At 46.2% G+C, this 27,291-nt stretch overlaps 1 protein-coding gene across 3 annotated transcripts in view; it reads left to right on the top strand.

Annotated features, from left to right (window-relative positions):
• SEMA6B (semaphorin 6B) overlaps window positions 1-27,291 on the top strand; it is a 207,440-nt gene that overhangs the window by 165,908 nt on the left and 14,241 nt on the right. For all 3 annotated transcript variants that reach the window (XM_060681688.2, XM_060681685.2, XM_060681687.2), the window contains exons 6-12: window positions 532-633; window positions 3,539-3,629; window positions 5,253-5,372; window positions 11,382-11,470; window positions 20,430-20,647; window positions 22,464-22,595; window positions 25,319-25,468. In XM_060681688.2, the coding sequence (XP_060537671.1) occupies window positions 532-633; window positions 3,539-3,629; window positions 5,253-5,372; window positions 11,382-11,470; window positions 20,430-20,647; window positions 22,464-22,595; window positions 25,319-25,468 (902 nt within the window). The remainder of the gene's footprint in view (window positions 1-531; window positions 634-3,538; window positions 3,630-5,252; window positions 5,373-11,381; window positions 11,471-20,429; window positions 20,648-22,463; window positions 22,596-25,318; window positions 25,469-27,291) is intronic.

The raw sequence follows: 27,291 nt of genomic DNA on the forward strand, positions 1-27,291 counted from the left end.
TATGACAGTTTGCAGTGACCCAGGGTCACACGATTCCCCTTTTGTGACCCCCCTGACTAGCAAAGTCCACGGGGAAGCCAGATTCACTTAACAACCGTGTTATTAACTGAACAGTCGCAGCGATTCGCTTAACAACGGTCGCAAGAAAGGTAATAAAACGGGGCAGAATTCACTTAACAGATGTCTCACTTAAGCAACAGAAATTTGGGGCCTCCGTCGCGGTCGTAAGCCGAGGACTAGTCATATATTATTACGTAAAAGTAAAAAGTTGAGGTGGTGTGGTATTACCTGTGCCCAAAAGGAGTCAGAAGTCAATGCTTTTTTTTTATTTGCTTTTTCCCCTTCCCCTTTTCCTCCCTCATTTCCCCCTTCTTTTCCTTTTTCTTTGTACTTTTGATAAACTGATAAAAACGTACGCCCCCAAAAGGAACCAGCTTCCATTCATGCTGGAGGTGCTGAGCAGGCAAAGATGCTTGTGGGAAATTTCACTGAATTATATATCTATATCTATATATATATTTCCCTCCTCAGGCAGAATGCCGGAATTTTATCAAAGTGCTGCTTCTACGCAACGACAACGTGCTCTTTGTGTGCGGGACGAATGCCTTCAACCCCGTTTGCTCCGATTACAGTGTGAGTACCTGATCCCCTTCTCTGAGCTTCCTCTGCAGGACTTCCCAACTGATAAGTACAAGCAAGCAATCAGAATAGAGTTGGAAGAGATCCTGTAGATCCGTGATGGCGAACTTATGGCACGCGTGCCACCTGAGCCATATATGTGGGCACGCAAGCATTGCCCTAGCTCACCTCCAGTTCATATACGTGCGCCGGCCAGCTGATTTTCGGGTCTTCCGGGCCCACCGGAAGTCGGCAAACGGGCTGTTTCCGGCCTCCAAAGGGCCTCCGGGGGTTGGGGAAGGCCATTTTTGCCTCCTCCAGGCTCCTAGAAAATCCCTGGAGCCTGGGGAGGGTGAAAAATGGGCCTACCAGGCCCAACAAGCCATCGCGGGCCAAAAGTGGGGGGACCGCAGGAGGGGTCACACAGGCATGCACGTGGGGACGTATTGAAGTATGGGTGTGGGCACACACATGCGTGACCCCCCCTCCTCCCTCCCCCCGTTTTTGGCACGTGACGGCAAAAAGGTTAGCCATCACTGCTGTAGATCTTCTGGTCCAACTCCCAATCCAAACCATCTTCCTTCCTCCCTCCCTCCCTCCCTCCTCCCACTTTTTCCTTCCTTCCTTCCTTCCTTCGATTTTTCTTTCTTCCCTCCCTCTTTCCTTCTGTCCATCCCTATCTCTGTCTGTCTGTCTGTTTGAATAACAGCCTTGGAGGTCTTCTAATCCAACCTTCTACTCAAGCAGGAGACCCTCCCCCATGTCCAGACTTTTCTTGAAAACCTCCAGTGATGGAGCACCCCAAACTTCCGGTGGCAAGTCATTCCACTGGTTAATTGTTCTCTGCAACATCCTAACAGTGACAAACAATTAACCAGTGGAGCTGCTTGCCTCCAGAAGTTGTGGATGGCTCCATCACTGGAGTTTTTTTAAGACAAGTCTGGAGAAGCCATTTGTCTGGAATGGTAATAGTGGACTGTTCTGTCCCCCACCACACGCACACACACCAACAGACGTTCAGGAGTTAAAGACCAAACCAGCCGACAAAATCCTTTTCCTTATGATAACGGAACTTGGCAACAACCTAGTGGCTGCCTGCCAAAAGTTTATTATTTACAAAGAGGAGAGATAACTTCTCCCCACTTCTGGTACATCAAAGGAAAGCAGCTCAATAATTACGGAATTAAATCAAGTCCAGAGATACTCCAGCAAAATCTTAAAGCAAAAGTCCGGCAATGCAGAATGGCGTGGAAGCTTTCAGCTTTGTTCGTCACAAGGTTGGACTGGCCACCATGCTCCCTTTTATATCCTGTGGGGTGTGGTCCAGTGACTCAGCCTAATCTCGGGCACGCCTTTTCTTCTGTTGCGTGCGCTTATCTCTGCGACGCTGGCGTGGATCCAGCCAAGACTCATTACCCTCATCACTGTCCATCTGTGGCTGCGTGGACGTGCTTGGCCCCGGCCCTATCTCTTGCCCTTTGGCGGACACCGAAGGCCTTGCCAAAGAGGAGGGTCCTGGAGAGGGAGGCCTTGCCAACTCCTCTCCTTCACTCTCGGAGTCCTCTCCTGCCGATGACACAGGCTCAGGTAACGGAGCCACAACAGTGGACACGGCAAGAGACTCAGATGAAACCTTCCCTAGTTTCTCAAGTGGGGTGGGGTGGGGTGGAGAGATGCTACCTTGGGAACAATCAGATAAGAGAAGGCATAGCCCGAAGCTGCTTAACAGATGGAGAAAGAGAAGAGACCCTCCCTAGTTTCTCAGAGGGTAAAAGAGGGATAGAGAGAAACTGCTTGGGAACAGTCCGATAAAAGAGGACATAGCCCCAAGCTGGAGAAAGAGACTTAATCAATCAGAATATTGCTGGAAGAGACCTTGGAGGTCTTCTAGTCCATCCCCCTGCTCAGGCAGGAGACCCTATCCCATTCCACAGAAATGGTTGTTCAACCTCTTCTTAAAAACTCCCAGTGATGGAGCACCCACAACTTCTAGTGGCAAGCTGTTCCACTGGTTAATTGTTCTCACTGTCAGGAAATTGCTCCTTAATTCCAAATTGCTTCTCTCCTTGGTTAGTTTCCACCCGTTGCTTCTTGTCCTGCCTTCGGGTGCTTTGGAGAATAATTTGACCCCCTCTTCTTTGTGGCAGCCCCCCAAATATTGGAATACTGCTATCATGTCCCCCACTAGTCCTCCTTTTCTCTAGACTCGCCTAACCCAAACCCTTCAACCGTCCTTCGCATGTTTTTTTGTCTCCAGACCTTTAAATCATCTTAGTTTGCTCTTCTTTGCCCTTTTTCCAAAGTCTCAGCATCTTTTTTGTAAACGTGGTAACCAAAACTGGATGCTGTATTCCAGGTGTGGCACCGGCACGTCCTGGATTTACAACCACCATCCATTTAGGGACTGTTTGAAGCTACGACGGTCGCAAGGGTGAAAACCGGTTGCAAGTCGCCTTTTCAAGCACCGTTGTGACTTCGAACGGTCACTAAACAGATAGTTGTAAGTCGAGGACTGCCTGTAGAGGTTGGGCGGGGTCTTAAATTCTTCCCTGAATGGGGGAACTCTAGCCAGGGGTGTTTGCAAAGCATGGGGGCAAATAATCAGCAGGGAGAACTTCAGGCTAGTGGCCGCCATCTTGACTTCACTGTGGCCGCCATCTTGACTTCACTGTGGCAGCCATCTTGACTTCAGCCGTTTACTGTGGCTGCCATCTTGACTTCAGCCGTTTACTGTGGCCGCCATCTTGACTTCAGCTGTTTACTGTGGCCGCCATCTTGACTTTTTTGACCTATCCGTGCCTCCTGAGCCCGCTCTTTAGAGGTTTTTAAGCCTAGGGTCTTGTACCCCGGAGCTAAGCCAGTCCTGGTTTCTCCTGGGTTGGGGTTCTGTGTCGGTTCTAACCCATTCTCTTCCCAACAGATGGACTATCTGGAACCAATGGGGGACAATATCAGCGGCATGGCCAGGTGCCCTTACGATCCCAAGCACGCCAACGTTGGCCTCTTTACAGGTCAGTGCGGTGGGAGGGAGGGGCTGCTGGGTTTTGTTTCGTTTTCATTGCGTTGAAAATGAAAATTCTTCCTACCCTCACCTCTATTCCTAAGATCTCCAAGTGGTGCACTTTCCCCCAGGAAATCTTTCTGAAATGGCTTAGGAAGCCTGGTGGATATTTCTTTTGTTTGCCTTTAATAACGCTGGTTAAGTTGGGAATGATGCCACCAAATTCCTGATTCTACTCCTTGATGGTCCCAAAACCCCTCCTCCTCCTCCTCCTCCTCCTCTAGAAAAACCCCACTCCCTCAAGATGTGTTACCTAGTTTGGTAATGAGACGTCTGCAAGAAAACAAGCAAGCTCAGAGTGCACCAAAGACCCCTCAGTCTTCCTCCTCCTCCTCTTCCTCTCCACAAACCCCACCCCCTTCTAGCACTGAGGATGTTCCCTAGTTGCATCATAAAATGTTTGCAAGAAAACAACCAAGCTCAGAGAGCATCAAGCACTGCACAGTCCTTTTCCTCCTGCTCCTGCCCTCCTCCTCCTCCTCTCCACAAACCCCACTCTCTTCGAGCATTGATGATGTTCCCTAGTTGGGTCATGAAACATCTGCAAGAAAACCAGCAAGCTCAGAGAGCACCAAGGACCCCACAGTTTTCTTCTTCTCCTTCTCCTTCTCCTTCTTCTTCCTCCTCCTCCTCCTCCTGTCCTCCTCCTCCTCTTCTTCCTCCTCCTCCTCCTTTCCACAAACTCCACTTCCTTTTAGCACTGATGATGTTACCTAGTTGGGTCACGAAACGTCTGCAAGAAAACCAGCAAGCTCAGAGAGCACCAAGAATCCCACAGTTTTCTTCTTCTTCTTCTTCTTCTTCTTCTTCTTCTTCTTCTTCTTCTTCTTCTTCTTCTTCTTCTTCTTCTTCTTCTTCTTCTTCTTCTTCTTCTTCTTCTTCTTCCTCTTCCTCTTCCTCTTCCTCTCCTTCTCCTTCTCCTTCTCCTTCTCCTTCTCCTTCCTCTTCTTCTTCTTCTTCTTCTTCTTCTTCTTCTTCTTCTTCTTCTTCCTCTTCCTCCTCTTCTTCTTCCTCCTCCTCCTCCTTTCCACAAACTCCACTTCCTTCTAGCACTGATGATGTTACTTAGCTGGGTCATGAAACGTCTGCAAGAAAACCAGCAAGCTCAGAGAGCACCAAGGACCCCACAGTTTTCTTCTTCTTCTTCTTCTTCTTCTTCTTCTTCTTCTTCTTCTTCTTCTTCTTCTTCTTCTTCTTCTTCTTCTTCTTCTTCTTCTTCTTCTTCTTCTTCCTCTTCCTCTTCCTCTTCCTCTTCCTCTTCCTCTCCTTCTCCTTCTCCTTCCTCTTCTTTTTCTTCTTCCTCTTCCTCCTTCTCTCTTCCTCCTCCTCCTGTCCTCTTCCACCTCCTCCTCTTCTTCCTCCTCCTCCTCCTCCTCCTTTCCACAAACTCCACTTCCTTCTAGCACTGATGATGTTACCTAGCTGGGTCATGAAACGTCTGCAAGAAAACCAGCAAGCTCAGAGAGCACCAAGGACCCCACCGTTCAACCCTGAGCCACAAGCATTGTCTTCCAACTCTTTTCCATTTTTGACTGTTGTAACCTCTTCACCACTTTTCTTTTCGTCTGGGTAGGAGGGATGCTGTTCACAGCCACGGTGACAGACTTCCTGGCCATTGACGCTGTGATTTACCGCAGCCTGGGAGACAGCCCGACCCTGCGCACGGTGAAGCATGACTCCAAGTGGTTTAAAGGTAAGGAACGTGGGACCCAAATGGTTTTGCGGTTGTGGAGTATGAAAATGGAGAGGCACAAACTCTTTCCCAAGAATTTCCTTCCGTAATTGGCATCCCTTGAAAAAAGAAAAAGAGAAAAAGATAGTGCTGGAAACCTTTGGATAATATTCTATTCTATTCTATTCTATTCTATTCTATTCTATTCTATTCTATTCTATTCTATTCTATTCTATATTCCAATATTCCAATATTCCTATTCTATTCTATTCTATTCTATTCTTCATTCCAGTATTGTATGCTATGCTATGCTATGCTATGCTATGCTATGCTATTCTATTCTATTCTATTCTATTCTATTCTATTCTATTCTATTCTATTCTATTCTATTCTATTCTATTCTATTCTTTATTCCAGTATTCTATTCTATTCTGTTCTATTCTATTCTATTCTATTCTATTCTATATTCCAATATTCCAATTCTATTCTATTCTATTCTATTCTATTCTATTCTATTCTATTCTATTCTATTCTATTCTATTCTATTCTATTCTTCATTCCAGTATTGTATGCTATGCTATGCTGTGCTATGCTATGCTATGCTATGCTATGCTATTCTATTCTATTCTATTCTATTCTATTCTATTCTATTCTATTCTATTCTATTCTATTCTATTCTATTCTTCATTCCAGTATTCTATTCTATTCTGTTCTATTCTATTCTATATTCCAATATTCCAATTCTATTCTATTCTATTCTATTCTATTCTATTCTATTCCATTCCATTCCATTCCATTCCATTCCATTCTATTCTATTCTATTCTATTCTATTCTATTCTATTCTATTCTATTCTTCATTCCAGTATTCTGTTCTGTTCTGTTCTATTCTATATACACAACCATTATCCAGAATGGCATAGGGCAGTGATGGCTAACCTTTTTGCTATTGGGTGCGAAAAGCGGGAGAAGCATGGGGTGTGTGTGTATGTGTGTCCCCAAACCCATAATTCTATGCTTCCCACCCATGTGCCCGTGACCCCCTGTGTTCCCCCCACTTTTGGCACACGGTAGGCCCATTTTTTGCTCTCCCCAGGCTCCAGAGCCTCTCTAGGAGCCTGGGGAGGGCAAAAACACCCTTCCCCACCCTGCCAGAGGCCCTCTGGAGGCCAGAAATGGCCCATTTGCCAACTTCTGGTGGGACCGGAAGGCTCGTTTTTTGCTCTCCCCAAGCTCCAGAGCCTCTCTAGGAGCCTGGGGAGGGCAAAAACGGCCTTCTCCACCCCCACAGAGCCTCTCTAGGAGCCTGGGGAGGGCAAAAACAGCCTTCCCCACCCCCCCAGAGGCCCTCTGGAGGCCGGAAACGGCCTGTTTGCCGACTTCCGGTCCCACAGGAGCTGAGCTCGCGTGCCCACTGATATGGTTCCGCGTGCCACCTGTGGCACGCATGCCATAGGTTCGCCATCACAGGCATAAGGTCTCCTGCCTGAGCAGGGGGTTGGACTAGAAGACCTCAAAGGTCCCTTCTACTGTTATTCTCTATTGTTCTGCCTCTGGAAGGCATCAGGTTGATAAAAACTGCAATGAGGGAGCTGGCAAATTAACTCCCCACCTCCAAAAATAAAAAATCACTTCCCTAATAAAGTGACTTAATCGATAGAGGAGACTTCAAGGCACTTAAATTTGAGCAGGGAATTATTTCATCTCGTATATTTCTGCACCACAGCTTCGTGGAGAGTTCGCAAACCGGTTAAAAGAATGAAATACGCCATGCCAGGGCTGCAAAATAAAATGGCATATAAACTAAAAGCGGGAAAAGATAATCTAAAACTTTACGAGCCGGATTTCAAGTGCCTGAATGAATAAAAAGATGAGTTTTTTAACTGTCGAAGTTTAAAAAAATAAATAAATAATCTTTGGAGTTTTTGCTCTCTATTGCGATATTTATGATCCCAGAACAGAATGTGAGCATCCTTGAGAAGGCAAGATATTTTTTTTTATTAGGAAACCCTGGAAAATGTCATAAAACTAGAGGCAAGAAGTACAGAGATTAATATTTTATTAATTTATTCCCAGTCTTGCACCATTCAGTAAATATACATGTACGAAGCTAATTGGAGCCTTAGCTACTATTCCTTCCAGTCAGTCAATTAAAAGATTCTGGAATAATTTTAAAGGTTGCCTTGGAGTGTGTATGTGTATGTGTGTGTGTTTGTGCACATTTGCGTGCCTATGCGTGTTTAAAATTATAAAACTGACAAAATAAATATCAGGGACAAATTGTGGAGGCCGGGAGTCATGAGCGAAAAAAATGGAATAGAATGGAATGGAATGGAATGGAATGGAATAGAATAGAATAGAATAGAATAGAATAGAATAGAATAGAATAGAATAGAATAGAAAACATGGAATGGAATGGAATGGAATAGAATAGAATAGAATAGAATAGAATAGAATAGAATAGAATAGAATAGAATAGAATAGAATAGAATATAGAATGGAGTGCAGTGCAGTGGAGTAGAGTAGAGCTGGAAGGGATCTTGGAGATCTTCTAGTCTAACCCTCTGCAAAGGAGGAGACCCTTTTTTTCCTCGGGTGCTATCGCATGCGTGCACGTGCCCACACCCATAATGCAATGCCCCCCATGCATGCCCCACCTCCCCCCTGCGCACGCAACCCCCCCCACACACACACACTGCACTGACCCCCTGCACAAACACACACACCCCTCATTCCCACACCGCCCTACGCATGCACGCGCAATCCCCCCGCACCCCATTTTGGGCCTAGCAGGCCTCCCTGAAGCCTCCAGAGGTGGAAATGGTCTGTTTCCAGACTTCCGGTAGGCCCATTTTTCCCCCACCCGATGCTCCGGAGGCTTTCCTGGAACCTCCAGGAGGATGAAAACGGCCTCCCCTGGCCCTCCGGAGGCCGGAAATGAGTATCATAGCTGCCATAGGTATCATGGCCCTATACCTTTTCAGACAAGCAGCTGTCTAGTCTCTTCTTAAAAACCTCCAGTGATGGCGCACCCACAATTTCTGGTTATTATTTTAAGGCCAATCGAGCCACTCTATCACAAAAAAAAAAAATCAAACTGATAATAAACACTGAGCTGCAATAATTCAATGATATATAATTTTAATATTCCTTCTGCAAAGCTCTGTAACTAAAGAGTCTAAATAAAAAATAATTCACTCTTGATCGAAATAAAATTAATTCAGCCTGGATTACAACCTGGAACATTCTTCCTCATTCTGAAATTCCACTTAGGTGGGGAGTAATTAACCCATTCTTTGCTGGGATTTGCGCACCCACAATTTCTGGTGGCAAGCTGTCCCACTGGTGAATTGTCCTCACTGTCAGGAAGTTCCTCCTTAATTCCAGGTTGTTTCTCTCCTTGATTAGTTTTCCATCCATTGCTTCTTGTCCTGCCTTCAGGCGCTTTGGAGAATAAATTGACCCCCCCCCCTCTTCTTTGGGGCAGCCCCTCAAATATTGGAAGACTGCTCTCATGTCCCCCCTAGTCCTCCTTTTCTCTAGCCTCGCCAAACCCAATCCCTGCAACCGTCCTTCGTATGTTTTAGTCTTCAGGCCTTTAATCATCTGCACTTTTCCCGAAGTCCATCTATCTATCAAATTCTCCCAGCTTCCTCCCTTCCTTCGTAGCGGGCCCTAAGACTGGCGGCTATTCGCTCTCATTTATTTAGGAGATAAACAGCATCTGAACTTAATCACAGCCGCAGGAATCGCTAGCTGGTTGGGGTTTTTTTTTTTTGCAAGATTGTCCGTAAATGGGCACGCCGCCTTCACAAAGCAGGCGACTCGTGCATGCCCATTCGTTTCTGCACAATTGGGTACATTCATGTGCTAATTGATGCCCTCGGTCACCGACTCCCGTCCTATCAATTAAGTTTTTTTTTTTTTTTAATGCCTTCATGATCATATGCGAGAGAGAAAAAAGACCTTGGAAATATTGTCAAGCTCAGGCGGCGGATGAGTCAGCTGGGCGACGTGGTTGCAAGCGGGGGAATAAAAGGGAAACAAGAGAGGAAGCAATGTTTGATTTGACATCGGAAGATGTTTTTTAACCGGAGGGTAGTCGTGTTTTCATGTTGATGAGACCCCGCAGATCGGGTCTCGTTCGTGAGAATTATAGTCAAGGACCAGAGGGAGAATCAAAAGAGCAAACAGCAGGTCCCAGGAAGGATTTGCGGACTTTTAGCCTTGAGAAAAGACAAGGGAGGAGACCCTTCAAAAAAAAAAAAAACCCAAGTCTGTTATTCCCCATTATTATTCCAGAATCTTATTCCAGGGGGAGCCCTTGAGAGCTGTATACAACAAAATTGCATTTTAATGTACGCGGATCAGAGGTGGTATTAATCATAATCATAAGTTTATTTGTCGAGCATATATAACAGATAAAAGTATAAACATAATTTGAATAAATGAAAAGAGTAAGAGTAAAAAGGAATATTAGGACAGGGACGGTAGGCAGCTGGTACATAATGCACGCCCCTTACAGACTTCTTAGGAATGGGGTGAGGTCAGGGGTGAAATGCTCCCGGTTTGGACCGGATCGCCCGATCCGGTAGCGATGACAGCGGGTGGTTCAGAGAACCGGTAGCAAAAATCCCTGTCCCCACCCCATGCCCAGCTGAACCGCGCGATCATCAAAAGACTTTTTTTTTTAACTTTTAAAAGCATTTTTTCTACAACCTCATCAGCTGAAAAAAATGCTTTTAAAAGTTAAAAAAAAAAAGCCTCTGATGATCGTGCGGCTCAGCTGGGATCGTCAGAGGCTTTTAAAAGCATTGTGTCAGGCTTCGATGCTATCTCAAAATAAATGAACTTCCAAACTGCCAATCTTTAAGGAAATTTTCTCTTTATTCGAGTACAGCAACCGGATCCTGGCTCTTTCGCGGTCAGCACTGACCTTTGCCCCCCAATCCCTCCCTTTCCGATCCCCAATTCTCTGCTTCTCATTGGCTATCTTCCAAGTCACTCTCCTGATTTCTTTTCCCGTCAGTTCACAGGAATGTTTCCCCTCTCTTCATCTCCAAGGAGACCGAAACTTCAAAGGGATTTAGCAGGCAAAAGTTCAGGCTTCATCCTCCCTTTTCTATGTCAGCGCTGAGACGCTGACACATTGTTTTCTGCAACCTCTTAAGGTTGTAGAAAAAATGCTTTTAAAAGTAAAAAAAAAAATGGCCACACCCACCCAGTCACATTACCCCCCTCCCCCACCAAGCCACGCCCACAGAACCGGTAGTAACAAATTTTACATTTCACCCCTGGGTGAGGTCAACAGTAGACAGTTTAAGGTTAAAGTTTTGGGGGTTTGGGGAAGAAACTACAGAGTCAGGTAGTGCATTCCAGGCATTGACCACTCTGTTACTGAATGGACGAGGTGCGTGTGAGCGATGCAACCATGCGAGCATTTGCGAACCGGTAGGGAAGGTAAGCACATACCACCCCGATGCCAATTAGTGTAGATTCAAAGTGACAATCAAGTTATTCTAAATTAGGGCTATCGAAGTCAAGGCCCGGAGGCCGGATCAGACCCATGGGGTGCTTAAATCTGGCCTGCAGAGCCACCCTGGAAACCGCGGAGGACCCGCCCACGGTCCCTCTGCCTGCGAGCTCCATTTTCACTGGCAGAGGGTTGCAGGAGGCCATTGCAGCCAAAAACGGAGCTTGCGAGGGCCACCTGCGGCTCTCCCGAGCTTCGTTTTTGTTGGCAGAGGGTTGCAGGAGGCCGTCGCAGCCAAAAAAACGAAACTGGGGAGCCCGTTTTCTCTGGCAGAGCGCTCGGGCTGCCACAGGCACCCCTGAGATGAGTGACGACGAGTTGGCCACTCCCACCCTGGCCCTGTCCACCGCCCCAAGGTCAAACGCAACCCTGATGCGGCCCTCAATGAAATTGAGTTTGACACTCCTGTTCTAAGTAGGACATGGAATAACAGATTTTGGAAGAGACTCAAGATCCTGCTCCTTGACGTCTTCTCTCTTTCTTCCCTCACCCTGTCTAGAACCCTACTTTGTCCACACTGTGGAGTGGAAGAACCACGTCTACTTCTTCTTCAGAGAGATCGCGATGGAATTCAACTACTTGGAGAAGGTGAGTCCAGCCGCATGGTCCATCAGACCAGACCTAACTTCGTGTTGTCCTCAAGAACTAATGGGTGGCTGAGCCTCTGAGTCACCATAGACTCAGGGTTTCCCATCTTGACAACTTTAAGACACATGGACTTCAATTGTCTGGCTGGGGAATTCTGGGAGTTGAAGTCCACATGACTTAAAATGAGCAAAGTTGGGAAACCATTTTTGGGCGCGACAGCCTCCTGCAGCCCTCTGCCAGCAAAAACAGAGCAGAGGACTGCAGGAGGCCGTCACAGCTGAAAACGGGGCCCGGGGCTCCGTTTTCCCTGGCAGAGGGGCTAGTAAAACAAACTAAAAACAAAAGAAAAGGAGAAACGTTTCCCCTTTTACATTTGAGCATGCAAGAAGGGACAGGAAAGGAGAAAGGGAAAGAGGAAAGACCAAGAAAAAGAAGGAAAGATGGAAAGAGAGCAAGGAAGGAAAAAATAAGGAAAAAGGGGAAGGAAGAAGAAAGGAGAATGAAGAGGGAAGGAAAAAAGAAGAGGAAGGAAGGAAGGAAGGAAGGAAGGAAGGAAGGAAGGAAGGAAGGAAGGAAGGAAGGAAGGAAGGAAGGAAGGAAGGAAGGAAGGAAGGAAGGTTATAATGAGAGGGAGGGTGGGCCTGAGGGAAGTCCTGCCTTAGCACTTGGTCACCACAGGTGCCCCCAACAGGTGTGACGCAGAGGTGGGTTTCAGCAGGTTCTGACCAGTTCTGGAGAACCGATAGTGGAAATTTTGAGTAGTTCGGAGAACCGGTAAATACCACCTCTGACTGGCCCCGCTCCATCTATTCTCTGCCTCCCCAGTCCCAGCTGATCGGGAGGAAATGGGGATTTTGCAGTAACCTTTCCCTGGAGTGTGGTGGGAATGGAGATTTTACAGTATCCTCCCCCTGCCACGCCCACCAAGCCATACCCACCAAGCCAAGCCACGCCCACCAAGCCACACCATGCCCACCAAGCCACACCCACAGCACCAGTAGTAAAAAAATTTGAAACCCACCACTGGCGTGACATCGAACTGACCACAACCACCCTGGCACCACCCCCGAGGTCAAATACTACCCTGATGCGACCCTCAATGAAATCTAGTTTGACATTCCTGATATAGGGTCTCCTACTTGAGCAGGGGGTTGGACTAGAAGACCTCCAAGGTCCCTTCCTGCTCTATTCTGATTGATTGATTGATTGATTGATTGATTGATTGATTGATTGATTACTGTGATGCTCCTGGACTTTGTGAGGACATAAAAAGAAGCAATTGGAGATAGTAATGCCACGTTTATTTGATTTGATTTTGATTTTATTTGATTTGTATACCGCCCTACTCCCGAAGGACTCAGGGCGGTGAACAGCCAACAATAAAATACATAAATACACAAAATTTAAAAACCCGATAAAATCAAATTAAACTTTTTGGCCCAGACAAATTAAAATACCCCAATAATTTAAAAACAGATTAAAATTTACATATTTTAAAAAGGGAAGAGATCAGGCCAAGCCCGCTTGATGGAATAAAAAGGTCTTCACAGCACGGCGGAAGGAGCGCAGATCCGGGATCCTCCGTATCTCCGGGGGGAGCTCATTCCAGATGGTAGGTGCCCCCACAGAGAAGGCTCTCCCCCTAGGGACCGCCAGTCGATACTGTTTGGCTGACGGCACCCGGAGGAGTCCCTCTCTATGAGAGCGTACTGGCCGGTGGGAGGCTATTGGTGGTAGTAGGCGGTCCCGTAGATAACCAGGTCCTAAGCCATGGAGCGCTCTAAAGGTGGTAACCAGAACCTTGAAGCGCACCCGGAAGACCACCGGGAGCCAGTGCAGCTCGCGCAGGAGAGGTGTTACATGGGAGCGCCATGTCGCTCCCATTACCACCCGCGCGGCCGCACTCTGCGCCAGTTGGAGCCTCCGGGTGCTCCTCAAGGGGAGCCCCATGTAGAGAGCATTACAATAGTCCAGGCGGGAGGTGACGAGGGCATGAGTGACCGTGCGTAACGAGTCCCGATCCAGAAAGGCGAATCGCCAATTGTGGCGACTGGCCAATCGCCAATTCGCCAACTGGCGAATCAGGCGGACCTGATAAAAAATCCTCCCGGTCACGGCCGTCAAGTGCTCTTCTAAAGACAGCCGTGAATCCAGGAGGACGCCCAAGTTGCGAGCCCTCTCCGTGGGGGCCAATGATTCGCCCCCAATAGTCAGTGATGGCGTCAACTGGCTATATCGGGACGTCGGAAACCACAGCCACTCGGTCTTGGATGGGTTGAGCCTGAGCCTGTTCCTCCCCATCCAGATCCGAACGGCCTCCAGGCACCGGGACATCACTTCAAGGGCATCGTTGGGGTGATCTGGGGTGGAGATGTACAGCTGGGTGTCATCAGCGTACTGATTACAATTTTGTACAGCTTTCAAATTATTTCTCGACAGCATATGAGGGAATTTGCTCTGTACCGAAAAAAACTGAATTTCCATCTTTACGATCATTGTCAAATCTTTTATTTACCGATCTTTGGTTCTTTGTCGACTATACCTCTTTGTCTTTTTATTGTAGCTGTATTTATTCCGTTTCTTCAAACGTTTTAATAAATAAACCATTTCAGAAGAAGGTAGCTTATTCGCTGGGGAGGCATCACTTTAGATTGCAACAGAGTATATTATAATATAAAGCAATATGTTATTCTGTCGTATCAAAGATTTCATTGCATCGTGTTCTATATTATGTCATTCTATCATGTTCCCTATTATAGCAATGGGGTAATGAAACTAAAAACGAAATGTTTGATTTCATGCATTGCAAATCTTATCCAAACTCGTAAATCAGCAGGGAATCTAACACAAATATTACATGTATCTAAAAACCGAGCGTCTCTTTCAAGGGTGGGTTCTAACATTTTTTACTACCGGTTCTGTGGGTGTGGCTTATTTTGTGGGCGTGGGTTTGATGGTCATGTGACAGTGGGTGTGGCTTGATGGTCATGTGACTGAGTAGGCGTGGTCAACTCAATTTTACTCACGTCAAGGGGAGTCATAGTGTTTTGACCACGCCCCTTGTTCCTTCCTCTCAGGCCCAGTTTTGACTCAGTCGGCCTGAGAGAAACAACTCTAGCAGATCTGGCTTTCAGCCATTGTCTGTTCGATTATCTCAGAGTCACTGTGAGTTTTTTGACCAAACAATTCTTTAGGATTTAGCAGAGGTACTGGTCTACCAGGCTTTTAACTGCTTGCAGAGCCATACTGGTCTACCCATTTGTTTTTGGAGCACGCTGGTCTACCACCACACTGCCTTTTACCATTGATCAGCTGTAGGGCAGCCCTTTGAAGCACCACGGCAAGAGTTTAAACAGTTTTTTGCCACTCTGCCACCACCGAGAGCATCGGAAACCGCTTTCAGGCAGCTTGGCCTCAATTGCCAATCTACCATCACCGAGCGGTTTACAAGGAGCGGATTGGTTCTAGCCAATCAGTTGGGAGGCTTCTTGGCTTCTCAATTTAAAGCGACGGTGTCTTTTTTTTTTTCTCTTCTTTCTCAAGTGAGCCCTGATTTTTTCCTTCTAGCCAATCAGCTGGGACTCGGGAGGCAGCAAATAGATTGGGGGCGGGGCCAGGCAGAGGTGGTATTTACCGGTTCTCCGAACTACTCAAAATTTCCACTACCACTTCGGCCAGGCCCATCCAATTTGGTGTGCCCGCATGCGCAGATGAGGCAACAGGCACACATGCGCACTGGAGGTGGTCAGCGCACGCCCACACAGGCCCAGCCCAGGCTATCCTGGTGTGTGCGAGTGCGCCTTCCTCCTGTGCCTTCAGGGATGACATTGGCCTGATGCGGCTGCGGTCGCAGCCGGGTCAGGCCTGTGTCTCAGGGCGGAGAGCAGGTTGCACACAGGGGTGAAATCCAGCAGGTTCTGACAGGTTCTGGCAAACTGGTAGCAGAAATTTTGAGTAGTTCGGAGAACCGGCAAATACCACCTCCGGCTGGCCCCAGAGTGGGGAGGAAATGGAGATTTTGCACTATCCTTCCCCTGCCATGCCCACCAAGCCACACCATGCCCACCAAACCACGCCCACAGAACCAGTAGTAAAAAAAATTGGATTTCACCACTGGTTGCGCGTCTCCTCAAGCAACCGAGGCACGCCCAGCACCAGCAAGGGCCAGAAGAAGCTCCAAAGAGTGAGACGCCAGAAAATCATCCCCGGCCACTTCTCCATCCCCTGCTGTCGCCCTTACCTTCTCAGGCTAGGTGAAGATTGATGGGACAGGGAGCTGCACCAGAGCCACAGGTTGCCGACACCGAGACTGGCCGAAGGGACGTGGGCTGGCCCCTTATCATTTCCAGGATGGTCGCATGGGCCAGCTTTGGCCCACAGGCCTTGAGTTTAATACCCCTGCTATACACTAACCAGTGGTTTATAAAAGTGTCACACTCATCCTGGTCGCCTGGTGATTGCCTGAATATGTCCCTGCAATTTTCTTGGCAAATTTTCAAAAATAATTTGCCATTGCTCCCTTCCTAGGGCTGAGAGAGAGAGTGATCGGCCCAGGTTCCCTCGATTTGGTGCCCAAGGTAGAATTAGAACTCAGACCCTCCTTGGTTCTAACCCGATTCCTTTAACCGTTGGGCCAAAGAACCCGCAGTTTTCCAAACTTAAGCCACTCGCGAATGATGAAAAATCGTTTCTGAGAAGGTGCCAGGGGTTCAGCCGTGCTGCATTTTTATTCTAATAATAACATCAAATAAACATTTTGAGTGACAGCCGCTTTTATGCCACTTCATGCCTTCATCTGCTCAAAGTTAATGCAGCTGCCAAAAAAAAAAAAAAAAAAGCCAATGCAGTCCTAGGTTGCAGCAGCAGAGAGATAGTATCAACATCACCAGAAGCGTTAGCATCGCCATATACAGCACACCTGGGACCACACCAGGGGTGAAATGCTCCCGGTTCGGACCGGCTCGGGCGAGTAGGTAGCGATGGCAGCGGGCAGTTCAGAGAACCGGTAGCAAAAATCCTTGCCCCCGCCCCCCCTCAGCTTGCTTACCTTAGCTGCTGATCGCAACGCCTTGCTTTAATCCTGCAATCCATTGCATCAGCAAGCAACTGAATCTCCCTGCCTGCAATCAAGCAGGCAGGGAGTTGTGGACTTCAACTCCCAGAATTCCTCAGCCAGCAAAAGCTGGTTGAGGAATTCTGGGAGTTGAAGTCTACAAGTCTTAAAGTTGCCAAGGTTGGAGACCCCTGTTCTATTGGGTAAGTTTTTTTTTCCTCCTTTGGGAGCTTTAAAAAAATAGTTAATTGGGGTTTTTTTTAGTTGTTCTTTTTTTAGACCTAGCCATTTAAAGTTTAGGAAGTTTTAAATTTAGCTGCTTTTATATAAAAATTAAAATAAATTAAAATAAAATAATATTTGTGCAGCTTTCTGAGATTTTGTGTGTTTCTGTAGTGTTTCACTCTAACTACACAAACACACAAAATCTAAAATCTCACAAAGCTGTATGTGGAATTTTGTGTGTGTAAAGTGTGAAAGTTGTTTTTTTGGGCTTTTTGTGGCTGTGTGAGGTCCCTGCTTGTTGCAGGGGCCATTTTGGGTCTAGCACAGCTGCTTTTACATTGTGGGTGAGCCAGTTGTGTTGTGTTGTGTTGTGTTGTGTGTGTGTAAAATGTGAAAGTTGTTTTTGGGGGGGGCTTTTTGTGGCTGTGTGAGGTTCCTGCTTGTTGCAGGGGCCATTTTGGGTCTAGCACAGCTGCTTTTATATTGTGGGTGAGCCAGTTGTGTTGTGTTGTGTTGTGTTGTGTAGGTTAAAAAACGGCAAAGAAGTGACATTGACTTGGCCACGCCCACCTGACCAACAAGCCACGCCCTCCCAGTCACCTGACCAACAAGCCACGCCCACTAATTAAGCCACGCCCACAGAACCAGTAGCAAAAAAATTAGATTTCACCCCTGGATCACATCTGGAATCCTGCATCCAGTTTTAGTCACCACAATACAAAAAGATGTGGAGACTCTAGAAAACATGCAGAGAAGAGCAACCAAGTGGATTAGGGGACTGGAGGCTGAAACATAGGATGAACAGTTAAGGCAATTATGTATACCTGGTTTAACAAAGAGAAGGACTAGGGGGGACATGATAGCAATCTTCCAATATTTGAGGGGCTGCCCCAAAGAAGAGGGGGTCAACCTGTTCTCCAAAGCACCTGAAGGCAGGACAAGAAACAATGGATGTAAATTAATCAAGGAGACAAGCAACCTGGAACTTAAGGAAGAGTACCTATAGAATATAAGGGGAAACCTTCATTAATTCTAAGGAGGAACCTTAGAATTTAAGGAGAAATTTCCTGCGAGTGAAAATAATTAACCTGTGGACCGGCTTACCTCCAGAAGTTGTGGGTGCCCCATCCCTGGAGGTTTTTAAGGAGAGATGGGACAACCATTTGTCCGGAATGCTATAGGGCAGTGATGGCTAACCTTTTTGCCATCGTGTGCCAAAAGTGGGGGGAGTGTGACGGGGTCACATGCGTGTGTGCCCACACCCATAATTCTATGTACCCCACCCCTGCACATGCGTGTGCTACCCCCCACGCTGTTTTTTGCATGCAATGGCAAAGTAGGCCCAGTAGGCCTGTTTTTCACTCTTCCCCAGGCTCCAGAGCCTTTCTAGGAGCCTGGGGAGGACGAAAACAGCCTTCCCCAGCCCCCCGGAGGCCCTCCGGAGGCCGGAAATGTCCCATTTCCCAACTTCTGGTGGGCCCAGAACGCCCAAAAATCAGCTGGCTGGCATGCACATGCTGAGCTAGGGCAATGCTCGCGTGCCCACAGATATGGCTCCATGTGCCAACTGTGGCACACGTGCCATAGGTTCGCCATCACAGCTATAGGGTTTGCTGTTTGAGTAGAGGGTTAGACTGTAAGACATCCAAGGCCCCTTCCAACTCTGTTATTCTGTATTTGTATTGTCTGTCTGTCCATCTCTGTCTGTCTGTCTGTCTGTCTGTCTGTCTGTCTGTCTGTCTGTCTGTCTACAATCTGTTTATCATCTGCTTATCTGTGTCTGTCTGTCTGTCTATCTATATCTATCTATCTATATCTATTCATCATCTATTTCTCATCTGTCTATCTGTATGTCTTTCTGTCTATCTATCTATGTTTATCTATCCATCGTGTCTGTCTGTCTGTAAGTGTGCGTCTATCTGTCTGTCTATCTATCTAACTATCATTTATATATATATATATATATATATATATATATATATATATATATATATATATATATATATATATATAATCTCTCTATTTCTCATCTGTCTTTCTATCTGTACCTGTCTATCTATCCATCCATCTATCATCTGTCTGTCTCTCACTCTCTCTCTATCATCTACAGTATATCCATCATCTCTCTGTTTATCATCTGCCTATCTCTCTCTGTCTTTCTGTCTATCTATCATCTATCTGTCTGTCTGTCTGTCTCTCTATATCTATTCATCTATTTATCATCTGTCTATCTGTATCTATATGCCTTTCTGTCTATCTATAATATGCACAGTCACTCACTTGTGCACAGTCACTCACGCCCTCGTCACCTCTCGCCTTGACTACTGCAACGCTCTCTACATGGGGCTCCCCTTGAAGAGCACCCGGAGGCTCCAGCTGGTCCAGAATGCAGCAGCGCGGGTAGTGATGGGAGCAACATGGCGCTCCCATGTAACACCGCTCCTGCGCGAGCTGCACTGGCTCCTGGTGGTCTTCCGGGTGCGCTTCAAGGTGTTGGTTATCACCTTTAAAGCGCTCCATGGCATAGGGCCTAGCTATCTCCGAGACCGCCTGCTGCTACTGACGACCTCCCATCGACCCGTGCGCTCCCACAGAGAGGGCCTCCTCGGGGTGCCATCAGCCAGACAATGTAGGCTGGTGGCCCCCAGGGGGAGGGCCTTCTCTGTGGGGGCTCCCACCCTCTGGAATCAGCTGCCCTCTGGAATCAGATGAGAAGAATCCATGACCTCAATGCCTTCCGTCGTTCCCTGAAAACCTATCTTTTTCAGCAAGCCGGGTTGGCTTAGAAGAAATTTTTAAATTCTTTTAATTAGTTTGTGATTCTTAACTTTTGGGCCAAAATTTATATATATTTTTAAATGCTTTAATATTTGTATTCTATGTTTTTTATCTTGGCTGTATACCGCCCTGAGTCCTCAGGGAGAAGGGCGGTATATAAATTGGAAATTAAATTAAATTAAATTAAATTAAATTAAATTAAATTAAATTAAATTAAATTAAATTAAATTAAATTAAATTAAAATATCTATCTATCATGTCTGTCTGTCTGTCTATCATCTATCTATCATCTATCTATCTATATCTATTCATCTATTTATCATCTATCTGCCGTCTCTGTCTGTCTATCTATCTATCATATATATATGTGTGTGTGTGTGTGTGTGTGTGTGTGTGTGTGTATAGTTAATATATATCCATCATCTCTCTATTTCTCATCTGTCTTTCTACCTGTACCTGTCTATCTATCTATCCATCCATCTATCATCTGTCTGTCTGTCTCTCACTCTCTATCATCTACAGTATATCCATCATCTGTTTATCATCTGCCTATCTCTCTCTGTCTTTCTGTCTATCTATCATCTATCTATCTATCTATCTATATCTATTCATCTATTTATCATCTGTCTATCTGTATCTATATGCCTTTCTGTCTATCTATAATATCTATCTATCATGACTGTCTATCTGTCTATCTATCTATCTATCTATCTATCTATCTATCTATCTATCTATCTGTCTGTCTGTCTATCTATCTATCTATCTATCTATCTCTCTATCCATCCGACCAAGCAAAGCCCAGGGCAGATGCGAAGAAGATATTATTCCCTCCTGTTCTTTGCCCAAATGAGACAGAATCCCAGAGAAATTCAGCTTCTCTCCTCCTCCTTCTCCTCCACGTAGATGGTGGTTTCCAGAGTGGCTCGAGTTTGCAAGAACGACATGGGGGGATCTCAGCGGGTCTTGGAGAAACAGTGGACGTCCTTCCTCAAGGCTCGTCTGAATTGCTCCGTCCCAGGAGACTCTCACTTCTACTTCAACGTCATCCAGTCGGTCACGGACATTTTGGAGATCGAGGGGAGGCCAATGGTGCTGGCCGTCTTCTCCACACCCACCAACAGGTGAGCTGGGATGATTAAAGGTGGGCATGCATAAAACGAGGGGTCTCCAAATTGGCAACTTTAAGACTTGTGGACTTTAACTCCCAGAATTCCCCAGAGAGTCCCGCTATTTATATGTAAACTAATCTAGTGAAAAGAAGGACTAAGGGTGACATGAAAGCAGTCTTCCAATATCTCAGGGGCTATTCTCCAAAGCCCCCGAGGGCAGGACAAGAAGCAATGGATGGAAACTCATCAAGGAGAGAAGCAACCTGGAATTAAGGAGAAACTTCCTGACAGTGAGGACAGTTAATCAGTGGAACGGCTGGCCTCCAGAAGCTGTGGGTGCTTCATCACTGGAGGCTTTTTACAAGAGATTGGACAGAAAATAGAATACAATATTGGAATGAAGAATCGAATAGAGAATAAGGATAAATAGAAAGGATAGGATAGGATAGGATAGGATAGGATAGCATAGCATAGCATAGCATAGCATAGCATAACATAGCATAGCATAGCATAGCATAGCATACGATACTGGAATGAAGAATAGAATAGAGAATAAAAGAATAGAATAGAGAATAGAATAGAATAGAATAGAATAGAATAGAATAGAATAGAATAGAATAGAATAGAATAGAATAGAATAGAATAGAGAATAAGGATAGAATAGCATAGCATAGCATAGTATACAATACTGGAATGAAGAATAGAATAGAATAGAATAGAATAGAATAGAATAGAATAGAATAGAATAGAATAGAATAGAATAGAATAGAATAGAATAGAATAGAATAGAATAGAATAGAGAATAAGGATAGAATAGCATAGCATAGCATAGTATACAATACTGGAATGAAGAATAGAATAGAATAGAATAGAATAGAATAGAATAGAATAGAATAGAATAGAATAGAATAGAATAGAATAGAATCGCATAGCATAGCATAGCATAGCATAGCATAGCATAGCATAGCATAGCATAGCATAGCATAGCATAGCATACAATACTGGAATGAAGAATAGAAGAGAGAAGAGAAGAGAAGAGAAGAGAAGAGAAGAGAAGAGAAGAGAAGAGAGTAGAGCCGAGGTGGCGCAGTGGTTAGGGTGCAGTACTGCAGCTACTTCAGCTGACTGCTAGTTCAGGAGATCAGCGGATCAAATCTCACCGGCTCAAGGTTGACTCAGCCTTCCATCCTTCCGAGGTGGGTAAAATGAGGACCCAGATTGTTGGGGGCAATATGATATTTAGTATACTGTCTTTGGTGTAAGCCACCCAGAGTCCTCGGAGAGTGGGCGGCATAGAAATATGACTAATAAAATTAAATAAATAGAATAGAATAGAATATTGAGATGAAGCAACGGGTGGAAACTAATCACATAGAGAAGCAACCTAGAACTAAGGAGAAATTTCCTGACAGTGAGGACAATTAATCAGTGGAACTGCTTGCCTCCAGAAGTTGTGAGTGCTCCAACACTCAACGTTCTTAAGAAGAGGTGGTACAACCATTTGTACGAACCCAAGATTGTTGTGGACCATATGGTGACTCTGTAAACCGCTTAGAGAGGGCTGTAAAGCACTGTGAAGCGGTATATAAATGCTATTGCCATCTGTCTGAAATGGTTTTTTAGGGTTTCCTGCTCAAGCTTGGGGTTGGACTAGAAGACCTTCCAAGGTCCCTTCCAACCCTCACATTCAATGCTGCATGTCCTATCTCGGGTTCAATCTAAGTAACTTAGAAAGTTCCGGAACGCAACTGGAATCTAGTGAACTGTAGCTATATAGTTTTCCTTCAATCCATTTTTTGTGCGTGTGTCTCTCTCTCTCTCTTTGCAGCATTCCTGGCTCAGCCGTCTGCGCGTACGACATGGCCCAAATTGCATCCGTTTTCGAAGGTCGCTTCCGAGAACAAAAATCTCCCGAATCCATTTGGACTCCGGTCCCGGAAGAGCTGGTTCCCAAACCACGGTAAGAGAATAAACCACAAGCCGCCTGGAAACCAGCTAGACAAAAGCCACTATGGAAATGTTTCTAGTCCTCAAGGAATTCCTCCTGATGCTCCCCCCCCCACTACCTCAAGCAATCCCGTTCTGATTTCCATGAGCTCAGGGGCCAATGACTTCTGCGACTGCCCACCTGTTTTGAATCATACAGAATGGTGCTCAATTTACAACCATTCATTCGTTGAGACTTTGGGAAAAGCGCAAAGAAGAGCAACTAAGATGATCAAAGGCTTGGAGCAGGGGTGAAATGCTCCCGGTTCGGACCGGATCGCCCGATCCGGTAGCGATGGAGGCAGGTGGTTCGGAGAACCGGTAGCAAAAATCCCTGCCCCCCCCCCCAGCTGAGCCGCACAATCATCAGAGGCTTTTTTTTTTTAACTTTTAAAAGCATTTTTTCTACAACTTCTTCGGCCGAAAAAATGCTTTTAAAAGTAAAAAAAAAAAAAAAGCCTCTGATGATCGCACGGCTCAGCTGGGATCATCAAAGGCTTTTAAAAGAAATAACCCTTTTTTTCTTTTAAATGCCTCTGACGGTCCAAGCTGAGTTGCCTGATCAGCAGAGACTTTTTTTCTTTTAAATGCCTCTAATGATCAGGCAACTCAGCTTGGATCGTCAGAGGCATTTAAAAGAAAAAAAGCCTCTGCCGATCAGGCAACTCAGCTGGGATCCTCTAAAGGCTTTTAAAAGCATTTTAGGATCACAGCTGAGCCGCACGATCATCAGAGGCTTTTTTTTTTTAACTTTTAAAAGCATTTTTTCTACAACTTCTTCGGCCGAAAAAATGCTTTTAAAAGTAAAAAAAAAAAAAAGCCTCTGATGATCGCACGGCTCAGCTGGGATCATCAAAGGCTTTTAAAAGAAAAAAAACCTTTTTTTTCTTTTAAATGCCTCTGACGATCCAAGTTGAGTTGCCTGATCGGCAGAGACTTTTTTTCTTTTAAATGCCTCTGACGATCAGGCAACTCAGCTTGGATCGTCAGAGGCATTTAAAAGAAAAAAACCCATCCAAGCTGAGTTGCCTGATCGTCAGAGGCATTTAAAAGAAAAAAAAGCCTCTGACGATCAGGCAACTCAGCTGGGATCGTCAGAGCCTTTTGAAAGCATTTTTTTACAACCTCTTTGCCGAACAGGTTGTAGAAAAAATGGTTTTAAAAGGATTTTAAAAATTGGCCATGCCCACCCAGTCACTTTACCCCCACCCTCACCAAGCCATGCCCACAGAACCGGTAGTAACAAATTTTAGATTTCACCACTGGCTTGGAGACTAAAACATCTGAAGAATGGTTGTAGGATTTGGGTTTGGCTAGTTTAGAGAAAAGAAGGACTAGGGGGGGACATGATAGCAGTATTCCAGGATTTGAGGGGCTGCCCCAAAGAAGAGGGGGGGGTCAATTTATTCTCCAAAGTACCTGAGAGCAGGACAAGAAGCAATGGGTGGAAACTAATCAAGGAGAGAAGCAACCTGGAATTAAGGACAACTGGCTGTCCAATCTCTTCTTAAAAACCTGCAGTATTGGCGCCTTCACAACTGGTGGCAAGCTGTTCCACTGGTTAATTGTCCTCACTGTTAGGAAGTGTCTCCTTAATTCTCCTTAATTCCAGGTTGCTTCTCTCCTTGATTAGTTTCCACCCATTGCTTCTTGTCCTGCCCTCAGGTACTTTGGAGAATAAATTGGTTTTTAAGAAGAGATTGGACAGCTAATTGTCTGGAATGGGATAGGGCAGTGATACTTAACCTTTTTGCCGTCACGTGCCAAAAGCGAGGAGAGCTCAGGGGGTCGTGCGCACGTATGCCCACACCCATAATTCAATGCCCGCGCCCGCACGCACCCCCGGTACTCCCCCAGTTTTTGACACGCGATGGCACGGTGGGCCTAGTAGGCCCGTTTTTCGCCCTCCCCAGGCTCCAGTGGCTTTCTAGGCGCCTGGGGAGGGAAAAAACAGCCTTCCCCACCCCATCCCCAGAGACCCTCCAGAGGCCAGAAACAACCTGTATCCCGACTTCCGGTGGGCCCAGAAGGCCCGAAAATCAGCTGGCCAGCGCATGCATGCACGCTGGAGCTGAGCTAGGGCAACGCTCGCGTGCCCATAGATATGGCTCCGTGTGCCATCTGTGGCACATGTGCCCTAGGTTTGCCATCACTGGTATAGGATCTCCTGCTTGAGCAGGGGGTTGGAGTAGAAGACCTCCGAGGTCCCTTTCCAGGTCTATTCTGATTGATTTAGTGACCTTTAATTTACGACGGCCCTGGAAAAAAGTGACTTACGATCGTTTTTCACACTTACGACCGTTTTGGCATCCCCACGGTCACGTGATCAAAATTCAGAAGGCTTGGCAACTCGTATTTATGACGGTTGCAGCATCCCAAGGTCACAGGCTCCCCTTTTGCGACCTTCCGGTTTTCCCCATTGACTTCGCTTGTTGGAAGGTCACAAAATAACGTCCCCGAATTGCGACGGCCGTAAGTGTGAAAAACAGTCCTAAGTCACAGTGCCGTCGTAACTTTGAACAGTCAGTCGACGGACGGTTGTAAGTCGAGGACTACCTGCACGAAGATGGGACAACAGTGAAGGAGGTTGCAGGGATGGGTGACGACAGAAGGAAGATAGGGGTCGGGCAAAGAGTCTCCCAAAACGTCCGTCGCCCGTCTTCGGTTCGATTCACGCTCTCCTCTTTGGTTCCCCAGACCAGGTTGTTGTGCGGCGCCTGGAATGCAGCACAATTCCTCCAGTCTTTTTCCCGACGAGATCCTGAACTTTGTCAAGACGCATCCCCTGATGGACGAGTCGGTCCCATCATTGGGCAACGCCCCTTGGATCATCCGGAGTGTGGCTCGGTGAGAAATGAAGAATAATCCTCCTCCTCCTCCTCCTCCTCCTCCTCCTCCTCCTCCTCCTCCTCCTCCTCCTCCTCCTCCTCTTCTTCTTCTTCTCCTTCTTCTCCTTTTCCTTCTCCTTCCTCTTCTCCTTCTTCTCCTTCTCCTTCTCCTCTTCTCCTTCTCCTTCTCCTTCTTCTTCCTCTTCTTCTTCTTCTTCTTCTTCTTCTTCCATTTCTTCCTCCTCCTTCTCCTTCTCCTTTTCCTTCTTCTTCTCCTCCTTCTTCTTCTTCCTCTTCTTCTTCTCCTTCTCCTTCTTCTTCTTCCTCTTCTTCTTCTTCTTCTTCTTCCATTTCTTCCTCCTCCTTCTCCTTTTCCTTTTCCTTCTTCTTCTTCTCCTCCTTCTTCTTCCTCTTCCTCTTCCTCTCCTTCTCCTCCTCCTCCTCCTGTTCTTCTCCTTCTTTTCTTCCTCTTCTTTTTCTCCTCCTTCTATTCCTCCTCCTCCTTTATCTTCTCCTTTATCTTCTTCTTCTTCCATTTCTTCCTCCTCCTGCTCCTTCTTTTCTTCTTCCTCTTTTTCTCCTTTTCCTTCTATTCCTCCTCCTTTCTCTTCTCCTTTCTCTTCCTCCTCCTCCTCTTCTTCTTCATCTTCTTCCTCTTCCTGTTCTTTTTCTTCTTTTCTTCTTCATCTTTTTCTCCTTCTCCTTCTATTCCTCCTCCTCTTTTATCTTCTCCTTTCTCTTCTTCTTCTTGTCTTGTTTATCTTCCCCTTCTCCTTTGCCTTCTATTCCTTCTTCTTGTTTTTTCTCTTCTTCCTCTCCTTCCTGTCCTCTTCTTCCTCTTCATCTCTCCCACCTCCTCCTCCTTCTTTTCCCCCTTTCTCTTCTTTTTCTTCTCCTCCCTCCTGCTTCCTCCTTAAGCAAACCAGTAGTTAGCTATGGCCATGCTATTTGCCGAAAACCTAAAAACCATCGTAAAACACAGTCACCTAACAGGGAGATTTTTCAAACGGCCATAAATGCGACACAGTTGCCATGCACCTGAAATTCGGTCACATGACCACAGGGGAGGCGACCATCGGGGAAGGAAGGAAGGAAGAAACAAAGGAAGGAAGGATGGAAGGAGGATGGAAGGAAGGAAAGAAGGAAGGAAGGAAAGAAGGGAAAGATTTATATGATCTGAAGAGAAACCAGAGTATAAGAAGGGAAAGAAAGAAAGAGGGAGGGGAGGAAGGGAGGGAGGGAGGGAGGCAGAAGGTAGGAAGGGAAGAAGGAAGGGAAGGAGAAAGAGATGGGATAGGGGAGAGGAGAGGAGGAGGGGGGAGGGAGGAAAGGAAGGAACAAAGGAAGGAGGGAGGGAAGAAGGGTAGAAGGAAAGAAAAAAAGAGAGAGAGAGAGAGAGAGAGAGAGAGAGAGAGAGAAAGAAAGAAAGAAAGAAAGAAAGAAAGAAAGAAAGAAAGAAAGAAAGAAAGAAGGAGGGGAGGAAGGGCGGGAGGAAGGGAGACAGAAGGACAGTAGGAAGGAAAGAAGGAAGGGAAGGAGAAAGAGATGGGACAGGGGAGAGGGGGAGGGGGAGGGAGGAAAGGAAGGAACAAAGGAAGGAGGGAGGGAAGAAGGGTAGAAGGAAGGAAGGAAGGAAGGAAGGAAGGAAGGAAAGAAAGAAAGAAAGAAAGAAAGAAAGAAAGAAAGAAAGAAAGAAAGAAAGAAAGAAAGAAAGAAAGGGGAGGGAGGCAGGGAGGGAGGAAGGGAGGCAGAAGGAAGGTAGGAAGGAAAGAAGGAAGGGAAGGAGAAAGAGATGGGACGGGGAGAGAGGGAGGAAAGGAAGGAAGAAACAAAGGATGGAAG

This window comes from Pantherophis guttatus, chromosome 1 (genome assembly GCF_059756535.1).
Source record: "Pantherophis guttatus breed Tessera chromosome 1, ASM5975653v1, whole genome shotgun sequence".
NCBI classification, from domain to species: Eukaryota; Metazoa; Chordata; class Lepidosauria; order Squamata; family Colubridae; genus Pantherophis; species Pantherophis guttatus.